Below are 18,286 nucleotides of genomic sequence, written 5' to 3' on the forward strand. Positions count from 1 at the left end.
TTTGTTTCGATAACTAACATCATCTGAAATGATAGTATCTAACAGTAAACACTTAGTTTACATAGTTTAGTCAGTTGTGAAATAGTAGAAAATCTGAGCTCAAATTACAGTCATAAGATCATAGCTTAAGTTGTTAGTTTGAAGGGTATGATAAGTTTTAGTCTTTTGGTTTTTTGGTTTTGTTTGTTTTGTCTCTGACAAATACCTGAGGGAAACATTTTAAAGGAGGTAAATTGGCTCCAGTTTATAGGTCTCAGACAATGTTGGTGGGTTCCATTGGATTCAGTTTAAATAAGGCAGAGTATCATGATAACTGGAATGTGTGGCTGATACTCCTCACCTTAGGTGACCAAGAAGTAAAAGTAGAGGAAAAGGAAAGGAAGCAAGATAAACCATCAAGTGCATGTTGCCAGTCACATCTAGCTAGGCTTAACTGTTGAAGATTCCCTGCTTACAAAGATAATATCACCAGTTGAGGACCGAGCCTTCCACACATGAGCCTGTCCAGGCCACTTTATATTCAGGTCATAACAATAGGGCTTTCTGTGCTAGGGAATGATCCTCTTTGATGAATGTTTAAATATATTGGAAAAATATGTATCCTGTTGTTGGGTAGAGTGACAGTAGACTAGAGAATTCACAGTAGTGTTTATTCAACATGTATATGTTTACTCAAATATAAAAGGTATCATTCTAGCCGGGCGGTGGTGGTGCACGCCTTTAATCCCAGCACTTGGGAGGCAGAGGCAGGTGGATTTCTGAGTTCGAGGCCAGCCTGGTCTACAAAGTGAGTTCCAGGACAGCCAGGGCTACACAGAGAAACCCTGTCTCGAAAAACCAAAAAAAAAAAAAAACAAAACAAAACCATTCTAAATGTTTAGCTTGAATTTTCTCATGTAATTGTGTAGCAAGTTAGGAATTATTAATTTCCATATTTTACAAGAAAAAATATTTACATGTAAGAAGCTAAATTTCTGGACTAAAATCTTGCAATGTTAAGAGAAAGTGCCAGAATCAAACAGTATGGGTCTAGAGATATCTTCTTGCCTATCTGGGTTTCTGAGTACCATCTAAAACAGGGCTAAATGTTATCAGTATTGCATACAGTACGATTCAGAAATTTATACTTTGCATAGCACAGATTTTATTCTTATATTTAATCACTGTTACTCGGGTGTTGGTTTTTAGGTTATTTTCATACAATATTAGTTTATGATAGATTTTATGCACACTTTGAAAAGTTCTTGTAGACCACAGTGGTAAAGATATTAAAAATCTCTTTTCTTCTCTAACTATAGCTCCTAAGATATAAATGAGGAGTAAGATATTTGTTATTGCTATGCTTAATATAAGTTTTGATTTCTTTTTTTTTTCTTTTTTCTAGCGAATTAACAGTCCCAACAATAGTTGTACTGAATACTTCAAACCAACAGTACTTTTTGCTAGATAGACATATTAAGGATGCGAGCGACATGGTCCAGTTCATTAATAGCATTTTGGATGGTACAGTACCAGTAAGTAATTCAGGTCCATTTCAGAGAGATAAATGGGAGAAGGCAGAGGAGAAACTAGCAGTTCTTTACCTTTAATCCTAAGAAGAAAGGGTTAGGGTTAGAGGGAATCAGCTTCATCCCACTGCTTTCTCCTGTCTCAGTCAGCCTATTAGAAAGGTTTTGTATGACAGAGGCTCACAGGTGCAAATGTCCCTTGAAGTGTTACTTGAGACACCTTTGCTTGTCACAGTAATGGGAAAAGCCTCTAATGTTGGACTAGAGATAGTAAGAAATTTGTGATGTGGGATAATAGATTTTAGAGAATTTACCCTTTTGGATCAGTTGAATTAAGGACAACTGAAATAAGTTAGCAGAAATTATTTTCTATTTCCTAATAAAAGCTGTGAACAATCACAGTTTTCCAACCATCAAGAAATGTATTGAGAATCAGAGGTTCAGAAAAGAGTTTTAAAAATAATCATGTGAAAGAATTGTCATAAAGACTATACGATTTTAATTTTCTTACTGTAATATTTCTTAGACTACCTATAACTCATATTAGCAGACAAAAAAACCTGCTCAGATGTGATTAGCATACATCTTAATTAAGTGGGAAGAAAAATCCAGAAGGATCTTTGTTGCTTCAATGATAATTTAATTACTGTTTTCTTACATTTTTGTTTTAAGTTTTATACAAACTTTGAAAAGTCAACATTGCATACCTGTCATAGTTTAAAGTCAGTAAATTTGTGAAACTCCCTTAGTTACATAGCAAGTAGCAATATTGGTATTGTGTAGAAATGGTATTTTGATTGAAAGAAATTGAGTTGTAGTGGTGTGAGCCCTTTTGTTTGTGATTTAGTAAAACCTGATCAGACTTTCATAACAGATTTCATTAGTCCTAAAGTTTAGCAATGCAAAGAATGGGCCAGACTTCTGGGATAGCTAGATGCCAGGGTTTGATATCCCCAGGAACCCTGTTAAGCTCTGTCTGCATGAGGATGTTCCTAGGAAAGTTTCTGCCTCAATGTGGCTAAGCAACCCAGAGAAACTCAAAGCTTGTCCAAGCCTGGCGAGGGTGGACCAGCTTCAACAAGCCACAAAGATCATGAATAAAGGCAGAGTGAATTTTAGAATATGTTAACATGATAAGATAGGAAAGGACAAAAGAGGGTCTTAACTATTTAACATGAATTTTGGGGATTACGTATGTAATATTTTATAAGTCAACACTTACCTCCAGTAACATGGTTATGTAACATAAAAATGAACTACTAATATGTGCATAATATGTTTTATTCTTATTAAATTGAAGGCCCAAGGAGGTGATAGCATTTTTCAGAGATTGAAAAGAATAGTATTTGATGCCAAATCTACAATTGTGGTAAGTTCTGACAGTATCTTCAATAGCTGAAAAATTTGGGGTTTTCAATCTGCTCTCTCTTTACACTTGCCTTCTTTCTTTTGCACTTTATTTCTCTAAATTGCTGGCTTAAATTGTAGAATCAAAATGTGTCTCTAACAGTGCCTTCCTTCATTTGTTCATCCCAGCTGTCTTGCTAGCTGCTCCATGCTGCTTTTCATTTGTTGAGACCAAGGCAACCATGAAAATGTAGCTAGCCTTCTTTATTGATAAGGAGTAAATTTGAGTAATCTGAATAAATCCATACATAGCATCCATCTGTTTAGCAGTCACATTTGTTTTCCTGTTTCTACCCAAATGGATTAGCCACTTGCTATTTTGTCCACCAGCTGCCCTCATTTTCACCTAAGTCCACACCTCCTCTCAACAGTCTACAGTACATTCCTCATACCACAGTGTCACAGTGGCCATCAGTTCTGAGCACTTTCTTTCCCCTTTCCTGTGATACACATCAGAAGATCCCATCCATCTGAGTACTTTCCTTACTGGCTTTTAAATATTGTTGAGACTTTTTAAGGCTTGGGCTAGTTGTCATAAGTTACCTTGCTCTGCTTTTTTTCTCACTCATCTTTAAATTTCCCTCTTACTCTGAATCAATCCAAAATGGTCTTTTTGTTTTCTGGATTCCTCCAGAGACAAAGACCCAACCCATTAAATACATCTTACAGTAAAACTCATTCAGTAAAATTATTTTTCTGACAACTGAGGAAATAACACATAACATAAAATGAACTAGTAAGTTAGTGTGGCTTTACTAGCAACAACATGACTCATGTTAAAATGTCATGTGAAGAGAATATGTATAGGGCTATAAGTAAATGGCTGTTAAGAGCTGGTACCTTTTTACAGGAAATGAACCCAAGTTCATTTCCGACCTACAGGAGATCTGACACCTCTGGCCTCCAGACACACACACACACACACACACACAAATAATTAAAAGCTTTTAAAAAAACAAAATCATAAGAACACATATATATAACTCTTTATCAGAAAGAACCCACAAGCAATTTCCTAGAGTTCAACATAGTAACAGTAATTATCTAAGAGGTATTTATGGGTAATGTGAAAAAAGACAGATCTTTATTAAGTACTCAGACTGTTTGGTTACTTTTCCTATTGCCCATCGCCAATTCTGCACACTCACATGTGCATGTAAGAGTGTAGAGTTTTTATTTAGTCTTTAACATGGTAGGAATTGCTTGGGTGTTGACATTAATTTATTGAAACTGAGTTCAATAGCAGTGAGGGGAATCTGTTGTGGTCTTAAATTTACATCATGTATTTTATGTCAGGATTCTATTCAAGTGCAACTGTATTCTCTACCCACAGTCTATATTCAAGAGCTCTCCACTTATGGGCTGCTTTCTTTTCGGGCTGCCACTGGGTGTCATCAGTATCATGTGCTATGGAATCTATACAGCTGACACAGATGGAGGCTATATAGAAGAACGATATGAAGTATCTAAAAGTGAAATGGAAAACCAGGAACAGATAGAAGAGAGCAAAGAGCAAGAGTCCAGCAGTGGAGGGTCTCTAGCACCTACTGTGCAAGAGCCCAAAGATGTATTAGAAAAGAAGAAAGATTGAGACTTCACAGATAAAAAATATTTGATAGAATGTCAAGTTATTAAAGAGTATTTATTGAATTTAGAGATTTAATCATGATCTATTTACAGAAGAGAACATATTCTTTGTATTTTGCTAATAACAACTGCATGAATTAAAATAATTCTTCCATAAGTAGGAAGATGTTTGGAACAAAGTGATGAACAGTTTGTCCAAAACAAAGCCAGATCATTGTATCAATTACTTTACAGATGCCCATTATATACACACTTCTCTGTGTGCATGTTCTATGACAAAGTTAAGAAGCTTGGACAGAATATTAAATTGACCATTAATGTGGAAGATGGGTTTTTTGCAAAGAGAAATAGTACTTTCACCTACTATATCAATTCTCCTATATTTTGGATAAAATTTATATAAACAAATAAAGTCTTTAAAATTTAGACATTTTAAGAGGACTGGTAACATTTTCTGTGTATCAAATTTAAGGTTCTAAGTTTAAAACTAGTGTTTTTATATATAGCATAGTGATTTTATTTTACTAGTTGTTTTTAAAGGAGAAATGTTACTTTTTTACTTATACTCTGTTACATTATTATGATAATGGCATATAACCCTATGAAGTGGGTGAAGAATCTTGTAATTGACTTTTAAAAATGACCATGGTATTTTGGGTGGCTTCAGCCTTTTCCTGTGCTGTTTAGTAGAGTGCACTGTCCACCACTGGAGGAAGAAATGGCCCTCTTAGTATATCTTGATTTTAGCCAAAGCAGCCTAGTATTTTGTTTTGGTTTTATTTTACAGCTTGACATAACTTCTAATATTTCTGTTAATTATGAATGCTTTCAAAAGTTATATAAACCATGTTTTTATGATATATAAACTAATTATTTAAAATTTATTACCACACCTCTATTGTGGGAGGCCATAACAGGTTGGTGATATAATCAACATGTTAAATTCAGATTTCATGAACAAGGGGAGAGATCCTAGTTCTCTTCTCTAGACTCAGCTTTGCCTCTATGACAGTCACAACCTCGCATCTTTCATCAGAATGCAGTCGTGTCTAAGAGTGGGTATTTTGTGATAATGTTTACTATAGATCATTTGTTAATTTTGATGCCTTCATTTTAGCTAATTTCAGAATTTTTATTAGGTAATGTCTAGGTCCTGTTCTTTGAGTATCTTAGAGTGTGTTGAAAGGATCCGCTGAGCATTTACAAACATGGTTTGTAGCTCTAACCCTGAAGTTACTTGGGGACTTTGCTTTGATTGCCAAGGGAGCTTCTGGTTTCTGATGCAATACTAACCAATATTGCATCATAGTAATGAATTAAAGCATGTATATCTGTAGAGCAAGAGAATTGCTAATTATAGTCTGTGTCCAAGTGTTCTTTTCATATTTAAAAGCAACCATTTTTAATATTTAATCACCTATCATTAACTTTATTGATAATTGTGTATGTATGTAGTCATGGGGAATGTTCAGAAAATAAAAGAATATTCTCAAATGGAAACTGGAGATAAGCACTGTTAAAAGTTACTGTAACAAACTCCTCTATAGAATAAACTTCTTAGACTCTTTGGGAAGCTTCATGGTAGTGGTCCCAATGGTCAAGCCTTATTGCAGGAGAAAAAACCTGAAGTCTGTACAGATGCCTCATTAATGATAATGTGTGGTAAGAAGAGAGACGTGAAGAAATAGGGAGTACCACTATTACATTTTATTATTGTTTATCACTACCAAATGTTAAATGTATCTTGTCTGGTCAATCATCCTTGTAAATAAGTTCTCAATAGGAAAAAAGAGTAAAGCACAGCTTTGCATTAATAAACATATGCACAGAGGTGATTCATTGTATTCTGAAATAGTTTTCTTTTTGAATGAGTGCTTTGGTTCTCTGTTGTGAAGCAACTTTATATTGATCTTCAATTCTATTTGTACTTTTATAATGTGCATTAGGGAAAATGTGTAAGTGGTTTGTAAGTAAATAGTTTTATTTCTTTTTGTATTAAACTTTTGATTTTTACATGTTTCTTTTTGAGGATATTTTTATTTGCATTGTCAGAGTGCTCACATAAAAAAAGAACTTAAAATTTGCTCACTCATGTGCTTTTCTTTTTAATGTTTTATCAGAGTACTATTTGCTTATCAGGAGAACATACTTTAGCTCTATTCATAATCTAAGAAAAAAATTGATCCTCTAATTCCCTTGGTTAGATACCAACAATAGAATCCTTTCAGGAAATTGGGATTCTACCTTTTTTTTTTAATGTGTCAAGTTCTGATTTCTGAAATTCAAAAACATAGCTCATAGGTCTTTAAACAATATTTAAGAGTATTTCAGAGGATGCATGCTTAGCCCAACATCCTCAGCACCTCTGTTCTGAAATCTCTCTTTGTTGTGTTTATCAATATTTTTATAGTTTCTTTTGTCTGGAAATTGTTTGACGTTTATTAGATCTAGAGGTTTTTACTCAAAGGACTTCTGAAACCTGGTTTAGAAATAATGTAAAAAATGCCAAATGAGTAAAGGTGATGGAAAGGTCTCTTGAAGAGCTGAAGCGATCATTTATGTTGTTTCTGTTTATTCAGTTTTATTGCCCATGATGTTTCTAATGTTTTGGCTTGGTAGGTAGCTCTAAATTTTAAGAAAAGAATCATTTCCAGCATTGGGGACACAGAGACAAGTGAATCTCTGTGAGTTCGAGGTCAGCCAGGGCTACAGACAAATATATACAAAAAAATATATACATTTTTTATCAGTGTTTCATGAGGAAATGAACGGGGGGGGGGATCACTCAGCTATTCTTATGTAGAAATTGTTAAAACAAGTGTGAGATATTAAGACTTAAATAACAGGACTGAGTTTGCAATTTTATTTTTACAAATATATATTTTTTCTGAATGAGTCTAAGTCCCAAGAATGAGAATAATAATAATAAATAATGTTCTAGTTTGGGCTAAGCTATAAAAGTTTTTGAAAGACTTTATTACTACTAACTTGTTTAATTGTGATACTCTGCTTTATGACACCAGTTGGAAACCTTTGTTTTTCTAAAATAAAGTAATTAAAAACATCATTGCATAATTGCTACCTTTAATATGTGTTTTTCAGAAATTTGCCACATGACTAATCTCTAAACAAAATCAGAAGCTACAACTAATAATATTCCACACAGTACTTTCCTTTTATTAAGACATAGTTTATTTATAATTACAGAAACACAATTTTAGATTTTAAGCAGGCTTGGAAGTGAATTGTAGATTAATTCCTTATACCCAGAACCCCAACATCACTTGGTTAATTTTAATTTTATAAGACCTAATATGTTTTTTAAATATTATTTTTAAAAGGATACCTCAGCTTTTCTACAAAATTTAAAGTGTGGTGGATTTGAGTTTTGTATTAATAAATTATGATCCTGGACACCATACTCTTCTAACCTCTCACTTTCATTATTAATGAACAGGGAATTTAAAGCCTTTGGGGTCCAGGTGGAAGGCACTGTTTGCATTTGCTTTTTAATTATTTTGGCAACATCTTTTATACAACTAACCTCTCCCACTTCTGAATTACCTATAGCTTGAGGATAATACCACCTATCTCTAGATTATGAAGGTTAGATGAATTCATGACTGGCACACACCCACAGCTCTAACTGACATTTACAGTTTAAACTTAACTGATTTCTCACTTCATTTAGAATTCTATCATTGACCTCAGGGAGAAGAGAACAATCCATTGTCATGTGAAGTCCTGACATGTTTAAGTTCTGTGAAATTTTTGAATTCTAGCATTTTATATAGTGACAGGAAATATTTTAATATTAAAATTAAATACAGAAAGTCTCTGGCCTTTATGCTTTTTAAATGAAATGATCACATGCAAAGTGTAACCAGATATTGATTAATATATGTGAATATCTTATTTAAACTTCTATGCAGTTTAGGCAGTTAGATGCAGGTATATCACTGGAGGTAGGGTCTGAGGTTTCAAAAGCTGCTGTGGATCAGGATGTTACTCTCAGGTACTTCTCCAACACTATGTCTACCTGCCGGCCTCTGTGCTCCTCAATGAGGATGTCTCCTGAAGCTGTAAGCAAGCCCGATTAAATGCTGCTTTTTTTTTTTTTTTAAGTTAACATGGTTGTATTGTTTCATTACAGTAATGACAACCCTAAGATAGTCTTGTTCTGTCTCTGGGAGAATACTTTGGACAGGTGAACTGAGGAAGTAGGTTGAGGACAGATTAACACACTGAAGTGCAGGCATTTGCTGTGTGTATATAACATGATATTTGGATTGCTTTAGAAGAAAACTTGCTGAAGTGATACTTTCTTGTCTTTGTGGAATAGAAGGAAAATAGTTTGCTCCAAGTGGAAGGAAATATGTAATCTAAATTGGACTGGTTGTAAATACGGGGCATCTCTTTTGTCATGGTTTAGAGCCAAATTTCTGAACAGTCCTGTATCCTAGCATCCTAATCTCTAGCAGGCCTGCTTAGCATACTACTTATCTGTGGGATGTTTTAGAGGCAGTTCTCCCTCAGCTAAATTCTTGGTGAGGCAATCTCCTCCTAAACATTGGTAAATCCTTTACATTATCGATTATACTTTTTTTTTAAGATTTATTTATTTATTTATTTATTTATTTATTTATTTATTATATGTAAGTACACTGTAGCTGTCTTCAGACACACCAGAAGAGGGCATCAGATCTCATTATGGGTGGTTGTGAGCCACCATGTGGTTGCTGGGATTTGAACTTCGGACCTTTGGAAGAGCAGTCGGGTGCTCTTACCCACTGAGCCATCTCACCAGCCCTCGATTATACTCTTTTACATCACAGCTTAATACTGGAGTACCCAACACATGGACTGCCTTTTACAACCTCCACAGATTAACTCCAAATGGATCTTACACTGAAATATCAAACTTAGAACTTGTAGAAGACACTAGAGAAACTAGGGCCCACCAAATTTGGTATCCTGCCAAGGATGCTTCTACGCACAAACCGCTGCTCCAAATGCCCAGACACAGTCCCCATAAGTGAAGTTATTCAGAGACCACCGCCTGTTCCAGAGAGTGGTTAGAACCACAAGGGACCTCGCAGGTGGCCACAGCTTACCACAGGTTCCCACCCAGCCCCAGGGAGGACTCAACACACCAGCTTCCCATGCTCAGCCAGCTGCTTTTCGAAAATGTGGACAGTGACCCTGTGCTAACCACTTACTGATTTCAGAGCTTTCCTGAACTCCCCTCACATCACCCACCATCAGAGTTCAGGGCACCTCTGACCATACCAGGAAGAACACCTTGCCTAGTCTGACTGGCAAGTCTACCTGGAGGCCCTGACTGGCCAGTGAGTCTTAAGTGACTCTAGCAACTCCCTTAAGAATAGGAAAACCACAGCATATTGGTTCCTGGCCCAGGCTTCCAGTCCAGGTCCACAGATCTGCAGAGATTTGTATTTCAGTACTACTTGTGCCTATCCTCCAAATAGCCTGCCCACCTGTCTTCCCACCCAGTCCCTGGGAGAACCCACTACTCAAGCTTCCTCTGCTTAGCAGCCTGCACCCACTCACCATGTCTCAAAGACTGCTGGGGCTCCCCTCACAACACCCAGCAGCGGTGCTCAGAGCACTTACCATCGAACCATTCAAGCCTGCTCAATTACTAAGCATTGAACCGGGAAGATCCAGCCTCCTCTGACGAGCAGGTCAGCCTGGAGACTCTGATTGACCAGTGAGTCTTGAGTGACTCAGCATCTCCTTTAGGGTGGGAGTGTGTTGAAGGGACACAGCATAGTGTTTCCTGGCCCATACTTCCAGTCCAGAGCCAAACCCTTTCTATACCTACAGAGATTTGCAATTCAGTAGTACTTGTGCCTATCCTCCAATAATCTACCTATCTGTCTTCCCACTCAGCCCAGGGGAGAACCCAACACTCCAGCTGCCTGTTCCCCCTTCCCTTTGTGCACAGTGGCCCTACGCTCAATAGGTAGAAACTTAAGAGACTGCCTGAGATCTCCTCACAACACTCAGTAGGCACTCCCCTTTCTTCCGCCTAGAATCAAGGTAGATAGCTTGCATCCCTTACTCAGCTTGCATTGGAGTTATTAATCTGTCCCACAAGTAGAAGGGTAATCAGAATATTAGCAATTAAAGAGGGATTTTAGGAAACAAGAATTTTGTGGCTTTAGGTTCAAGTAAACTGCAGCTACTTCTCATCCGGTAGGTATGAGACAAGCCTGGGAGAAAAGCAGGAAACAGGTGACAAACACTATGGAGCACTATTGTTAGCTGGCACATCTTCCTTGGTGGAAGGGGGGGGGGGGGGCAGAAACCCACACACAGTTATATTACTAAATATTCTCTTGATGAAAAGAATTGATAGAATGAATCCCTGTATATATGTTGAAAGTAGACTTATTAGAATGTCTCACAATGCAACTAGTCTAACAGTAGCTGTCTACCCATGAAAAATTAAAGCTGGATGTCTCAGTTGGTCTTCAGTATATACCAGAATTTCAAAGAAATAGACTCTTTAATGCCGGGGTTGGGGGGGGGGGGGTGGCGGGGCGAGAGAAGGAGGAGGAGGAGGAGAAGATGAAAGAAAAGAAAGAAAGGAAGGAAGGAAGAAAGAAAGAAAAAGAGAGCAAGCCAAGTTCTACTTTGGAAGTAGACAAAAAGAACAAGCTACCATCTTCAATGTCCTTTATGTAGGCTGCCACCAGAAGCTGTGGCCTAGAGTAAAGGTGGATCTTATCACCTCAAAAACTCCAGATTAAAGAAGGGTTTTCACACATAAAAAACTATAAGAAAATACCCCTGCCCCCGTACCCAATTTCTTTCAGTTTTAGTTAATTACGAATGTAGTCAGTTTGACTACTAGGAATACCCATCACATAAGACATGACAGAAGATCTGAGAAAGATTCTCCACCACCACCACCCCAACCGCCGTGGGAGGCAAAGAGAGAATAGTAGTCATTTCCAAAGCAATGATTTTCTTCAAGAAAGGAAGCATTGGGATTTTACTGAGGGAGTCTAGATAAGTAGGTTTTCCTACTCCTACACAGGCTAAATTAGCCACTGTTGGACTAGTTGGACCAGACCCTGTGAAATATTCTAATAAATCCACTTTCTACATACATAGATTCATCCTATCTGTTCATCTAGGAACCTTTACTAAGACAGCTCAGTGTGTGAATGTGTGTTTATCTTCCCATTGAGGAAGATGTGCTGGTTAACAATAGTGCTCCACAGCAGTTTGTCATCTGCTTCCTGTTTGTCTCCCAGGGTTCTCATACCTACTAGGTGAAAACTTGTTGCAGTTTACCTAAGCCCAAGCCAAATTAAAGTATTTGCCAGTTCATTGGGGCAGCTCTCTAGTGGGTTCACTGATTCCTAGAAACCAGAGGGTTCACTAGTCCCAAGGAAGTCAGAGAAGTTGCTATGGGAAGGGAGTTGGGGGGGCAGGGGGTGGGAGGAGAAAAAGAGAGCAAGCAAAGCAAGCAGGGAGAGAAAAATGCAGAGGGGAGGGGGGGAGAAGGAAAGTGGGGGAGGAAAGGGAGGAGGAGAGGGAGACACATAGAGAAACAGACAAAAGAGCACAAAATATCTCAATTATATAGGAAGAGCTTCTGAGAGAGGTGAAAGCCCAGTGCCTGGGCTGGAAAGTGCAGGGTACAAGGTGGGATATGCCAGCCATGCCCTGTAACAGGTGGGGACTAAGGAGTGCTGGGAGAACCTGGAGGTCTGGCCACCTTTGGTTTGTGCAATGTGCACTTCAGCCACTTGTCCCAGGTCTGATCCCCACAGCCACAAAACAAAAATCTTGTTCCCCAAAATCTCTAATTGTTAATGTTCTGGGCACCCTTCCACTTGTGGGACAGATTGATAATTCCACTGCAAGTTGAGTAATGGGCTATGCAAGTTACCTACCCTAATTCCGGGAGGAAGGAGGGAAAGAGCCTACTGAGTGTTGTGAGAGCTCAGGCCGAAGTCAGTACCCGAAGAACACAGGGTCACTGCTCACAAAGGGAGGAGCAGGGGGCTGAGCAGCAGGAGCTAGTGTGGTGGGCCTTTTCTGGGGCTGAGTGGGAACCAGTGGCCCTATGAGATCCCGTGAGGTCCTACCTAGCTACTCGCTGGACCCAGCGGTAGCTTCCGAATAACTTCACTGTGGGAGAGCATTTGGAAGAGTGGCTTGTGGGTAGAAACATCCTTGGCATAATGCCAAACTCGGAGAGCCCTAGTTTCTACAAGTTCTGCTTTAAAGCACTTAATGTTAAGGTGTACAATCCATTTGGAGTTAATTTTGTGGAGGTTGTAAAAGTCTCATGTGTTGGATAGCAATCTAATATCAAGCTATGATGTAAAAGAGTAGAATTGATGATATAAAGGATTTACTTTTTTTTTGGGGGGGGGGGGGTTTCGAGACAGGGTTTCTCTGTGTATCCCTGTGTATCCCTGGCTGTCCTGGAACTCACTCTGTAGACCAGGCTGGCCTTGAACTCAGAAATCTGCCTGTCTTGGCCTCCCAAGTGCTGGGATTAAAGGCGTGCGCCCGGCAAACTGAATGTAGACCTTAAAAGCTACAGACGACAAGGATGATTTATAAAATAGTCAGGAAAAGCATGAATTGGTTCTACTACAAACCCAAGAATGTGCTTGCAAAGCCAATAACAAGGCCTAGGCCTTGGGATCTTTTCCTAAGGCCCCGAAGTATAGAGATAAAACTGAGCTCCTTTCTAATTCCAGAAATATGCTTGGGAGAGCTGGTAATATGTAGCCATCCAGAGGCTAGAGGATGAACAGGGTTCACCTGAATTGAGGGCTGGAAATGAAAAGGGCAGGGGCGAAAAAAGCATGAAGTCAAGATTCTGATCAAGGCTCAAAGTTTAATATTCAGCACAGCGTATACAAAAGGAAAAACCACAAAACCCATCCCCTGCTCCAGCTGGATTACGTTGAAGAGTGATGTCAGCGTGGCAGCCAAATCAGCTGAGTTCCCATGGGAACTTGCAACTGCAGTCAAGGCAGATGTCTCTATCCAGGCCAATAAGGCATTTCCTTCAAGGTCTGTATATCCTGCCTATCTTGGCAATTATTCAAGGTCTGCTTATCCAAAGTCCCTTCCACCTGTCTGGTGGAGGTATGCTTCTCCAATACAGGCTAGGGGGTCAAAGTAATGATCTGGGACCAGGGTCTTTGGAAAGAGTTGCTTCAGATTCTGAGAACACAACTTCCCACTGTGGTTATCAGTCCCAAGAACACTATAGGCTTGGTCAGTAATGTTTTTGAGATACACTGAGTTCCACTTATGCAGCACTGTTTGATTAGACTCCTCCTAAGTATGTCCCATTGTATGATGTTTCTACTGACATCACAGTTTCTTCATGTTTCTGTTGACTTTCCCATTTCCTTTGATTTCCCCCATGTAAGTAGTATAAAAGATGGTATTCTTCTTCCTACCTCAGCTTTTATATTTTCTATCTTCTCCTTTTCCTATGTTTTTCATCATCTGGGACCTTTCACTTAGGACACTGTCATTAACCTGCTGTTTTAGGGCACTTAAGAAATAATCTTGGGAATATCTTTGCTGTGTAAATTTTCCATCTGTCTCATTGGCTAGACTTGCAGTCTCTGGAGAGTCCGTATTTAAATTGTTCAAAGCATATCCTAGAACCTGAACCTAAAAGAAACTGAAGGGTGACAGCATACGTGAAATACAAAATCCATCCTAGGCTGGCTCCTCTTTTAGCATTAACCAGTGTAGCTGGTCTTTGCTACTTTGTGGTTTCTTCTTTTCCCCCACCCTTAATCTCCCTAACACCCCGTTTCACCCCCTAACACCAGATAAGAGAGAAACAAGGATGAAGGGGAAAGAGATCCTTGAATCTAATTTCTTTCCTTGTACTGGACCCAATGGCATGAGCCAAACAATCTCTGGTGTGGGAGTGAGGATTAAAGCTAGAAAAGGACAAAAAAAGATGCAAAGCCAAAAGTTAGATTTGGGAGGACTGCTGGTTAATACTGCTGCTGCTGCAGCCTGCAGTTTATTTTTCATAGCCTTTTTATACCCCACAATACCATGAAAGCAAAGTCATAAACTAACAGAAACAATTTCCTGAAATCTGTTCTTATCCAGAGACACTTCCCTATTCCTTCCACCAAGGTTAATAGAACTTTCAGTCCCTCGCCTTGAGCCCCAAGTGTACTGTAGTAACCCCCAAATTACTGATACTAGAGAGACTTGTGTTGTGTACAGTTTACCTCTGCATTCCCACACACACACCAGAAGCCCCCCTCCAGCACGCACAAGCACAATACATAGACAGCTGGTTTCTGTGCTACATCCTCCTGAAGCAAGCATGGGGCTGCCTCTCCTCCCCTAGTGTTACAATGGCACTACCCATAAAACTCCCCCTTAATGAGGACATCCTGAGGAGAGAGCAAGAGACATCCTCCCTTTGTATCTCCAAAAATCAACCCTCCTCCTGATAAGCAGCAGAACTCTCCAGATGCCTGTCCTTGAGACCTTAGAGAAATAACAAGCTCAAGGAAGATCAGAGGTCAGGTCACAGTTACAACTAACCATAAAATTAGTCCCTGAACCCATTAACATGCCCTCCCCAGGTGGTGGTGGCGGCGCACGCCTTTAATCCCAGCACTTCGGAGGCAAAGGCAGGCGAATTTCTGAGTTTGAGGCCAGCCTGGTTTACAAAGTAAGTTCCAGGACAGCCAGGGCTATACAGAGAAACCCTGTCTCGAAAAACCAAAAAAAAAAAAAAAAAACATGCCCTCCCGCTTCAGTACTATTCCACCAAAGATTACAGCCCTCTGCTCACCTTTTCTATGAACATTCACTATTCCTAACTATACTGTATATAAACCCAGTGTTTTCTGGACTCAGAAGCGCTTGCCAGCATTCATGTGGTGAGTGCAAGGCAGGCGATCTAACTTGAAACAATAAAAAGACTCTTTTTCGAGTTGCAGTGAACTTCGAAATTCTTGGGCTCATCTGGGTTTCCTGTGGACTAGGCACAACAGTACCTCCTCTTATCATTCCATGCCTCAGCAGGCTGGGAAATCTGCCAACAGACACTGACCCACCTTGACTCTGCCTAGGTACATACAAAGAATAGGGTCAGTTCTAAGAAATAAACAAAGTAGTCAAGGAACAAGCAGTACATAAACAATGTTCCCGTGGTCACTATATTCAGGGACTAATCACAATGATCAAGATATAAGGAACACATTCCTCAGCTGTATTTTTCTTGAGCTTACTTCCTTTTCCTAGCCCAATGTCAAATATTCTTGCCAATTTCCTAGAATCCATACCAAGAGCTCTCCATACCTGGGAGAGTAAAAGATTCTAATAAAATACAATACTACCATATTTATGGTAATAAATGTAGTTATGGTAATAAATATGGCACCATATTTATGGTCATTAAACTTACCATATTGAGGCACTGTCTGCCCCTAGGGTAGAAGAGCAGAGCTGGGAAGGCCTGTGCTGAGTCACTAATCCTCCAATAGGGGAGCTACTACTGTCATGAGGCCCAGCCGAGTAGTCAAAATACACGAGGGACTCTGGGCAGAACTTTCAGCTCTGGGCAGGCTAGCAATCAGGAAGAGCACCAGTGGGAGGTAGCTTGCATATTCTTTGCATATTCTTCTCTGATGCTTCTATCTTTTTTTGTTCTATTTGGCTATCCTCTCTTGGAGGTCTGCTCCTTTCTGAAGAAAAAAAACGGGGCAGGGGATGGGGGGGGATTAGATCTTGGGGAGAGGATAGGAGAGGTGGGGGATAGATCCTGTGTGATGGTCACTGTCTACCAAAACAGAGTGAGAACTGTATCTATCACAATCATACTGTCCCTTTCTTCACTATTTCACTTTTCTTTGTTCATTATTGCTTCCCTTCTTTGCACTTTCATTTAAGTAATATTGAATTAATTTTTTAATTGAAGACAGATTCTTCTCTCATATAATATATCCCCTCCCTATACTCCTACCAGCTACACCCCACCTCTCCTACCCTTCTCTCCCCAGGATCCAACCCCCACCCCCTCGTTTCCTTTTCAGAAAGGAGCACACTTCCAAGAGAGGACAGCCAAACAGGACTAAACAAGATAGAAAAAGACAAACAGCTTGTTAGAGGCCTGCTCTTTAATATGGGGATGGGCCTAGTGGCTGGTTGTAAATCAGGGTTGTTTCCTTTGTTATAGTTTGGAGCCATATTACTGGATGTTCCTAACAGACTTGGTTAGCACACTACTTATCTGTGGGGTGTTTTACAGGCAGTCCTCCCTCAGCTAAATTATACGTGGTTTGACTTACTATACTATATCCTAAACATTAGTAATTCCTTTATATCATTAATTCTACTCTTTTGCATCACAGCTTGCTATTAGATTGCTACCCAGCACATGAGATGACTTTTACAACCTCCACAAAATTAATTCCAAATGGATTGTACACCTTAACATTAAGTGCTTAAAAAAAGAACTTGTAGAAACTAGGGCTCTTCGAGTTTGGCATTATGCTAAGGATGTTTCTAGCCACAAGTCACTCTTTCAAATGCTCTGCACAGATGCAGTCCCCATAGGAAAATTATTCAGTGGCTTCCACTAGGTCCACAAGGGACCTCACGAGGCATCTGGCCGCCATTTACCACCCAGCCCCGGGAAAGGCCCACATCAGCTTCTGCTGCTCAGGCCCCTGCGCTCACAATGTCACACCTTCAGAACTTGCCTGAGCTTGCCTCCCAGCACCCAACAGCAGGGCCCAGAGCACAACCTTTCAAGCCTGTCCAAGTACTAAAAGCAATCTACCTCAAAGCACCTGGAAGAACCTGCCTCCTCTTTTGACTGGCAGGTCTGCCTCAACACTCTGATTGGCCAGTGAGTCTTAAGTTGACCCGTCCAGCAGGTCCAGTTATTCAAGGGTCTCAAGGGAACCTTCTCCTAAGAACCAAATTGGGGGGTAGAGAGAGACGAGAACCTTGTGCGAATAACGACACGAAAACGTTCTGAGTTGCATCAAGGCCCCAATGTATTAGCCAGGCCCAAGGCTTAAATGCACAAGCAAAAGGGGAAGTACCTTTCAGCAGGAAGGATGGGGCAGTAGAACTGCACAAGCACAAGGGGAAGTATAGGTACTTATCAGTGGGAGGGGTGGGGCAATAGAATTGCACTTTCTTTAGGCAGTTACACAGGGAAGCAGGAACTTGGAGGTATCAGGGTGTGGTCAGGACATCCGCAATGACTTAGGGCTGGAACATTCTGTGGTTGTTCTCTAAACGGTGTGTTGTGGCCCGCTTTTGACCCCCTTTTCTTCTCGGGGGAAGAGGCTCAATTCAGGGATCAGGACAATTGTGTTGTCTTAATGGCTCCCAACATCTCCCCCATTTTAATATTTTTATAAAGGCATATTGTATAATAAATTTGTAGCCACGTTTTTAACGACTGCCTAAATGTCTGTTTGCTCACTGGGTGGTTCTCTAAAACCACGAAGGACACAAGAACAGGTCATCTATGAGGCTTGAATTAACGGTTCCAGTCTGTTGGGTATAACCTGGGCTAGCCAAGGGATTTAGGAACAAAGCAAGCTCCGTGGGTAGAGGTAGAGGTCTGATCCCCAGTGTGTAATGTTAGGGGCCATGTACAGGATTGACTCTCAGGCAACTTTTACCCAGAGTAACCCTGACCTGCTCCCGAGCCGTTTTTCTTGGGGGAAGGACCCTAGGGCACTCAACCTTCATGCAATTAGACATGCCTCTCAGAG

The 18,286-nt window shown here is 39.9% G+C and overlaps 1 protein-coding gene across 1 annotated transcript in view; it reads left to right on the forward strand.

The window, feature by feature from the left end:
- Tmx3 (thioredoxin-related transmembrane protein 3) overlaps positions 1 to 7,577 on the forward strand; it is a 33,114-nt gene extending 25,537 nt beyond the window's left edge. The window contains exons 14-16 of the mRNA NM_198295.2: positions 1,385 to 1,514; positions 2,809 to 2,877; positions 4,249 to 7,577. Of these exons, the coding sequence (NP_938037.2) occupies positions 1,385 to 1,514; positions 2,809 to 2,877; positions 4,249 to 4,506 (457 nt within the window). The 3' untranslated portion in view covers positions 4,507 to 7,577. The remainder of the gene's footprint in view (positions 1 to 1,384; positions 1,515 to 2,808; positions 2,878 to 4,248) is intronic.
- The last annotated feature ends 10,709 nt before the right edge of the window (positions 7,578 to 18,286 follow it).

Source organism: Mus musculus, chromosome 18 (assembly GCF_000001635.26).
Source record: "Mus musculus strain C57BL/6J chromosome 18, GRCm38.p6 C57BL/6J".
In the NCBI taxonomy this organism is placed as follows: Eukaryota; Metazoa; Chordata; class Mammalia; order Rodentia; family Muridae; genus Mus; species Mus musculus.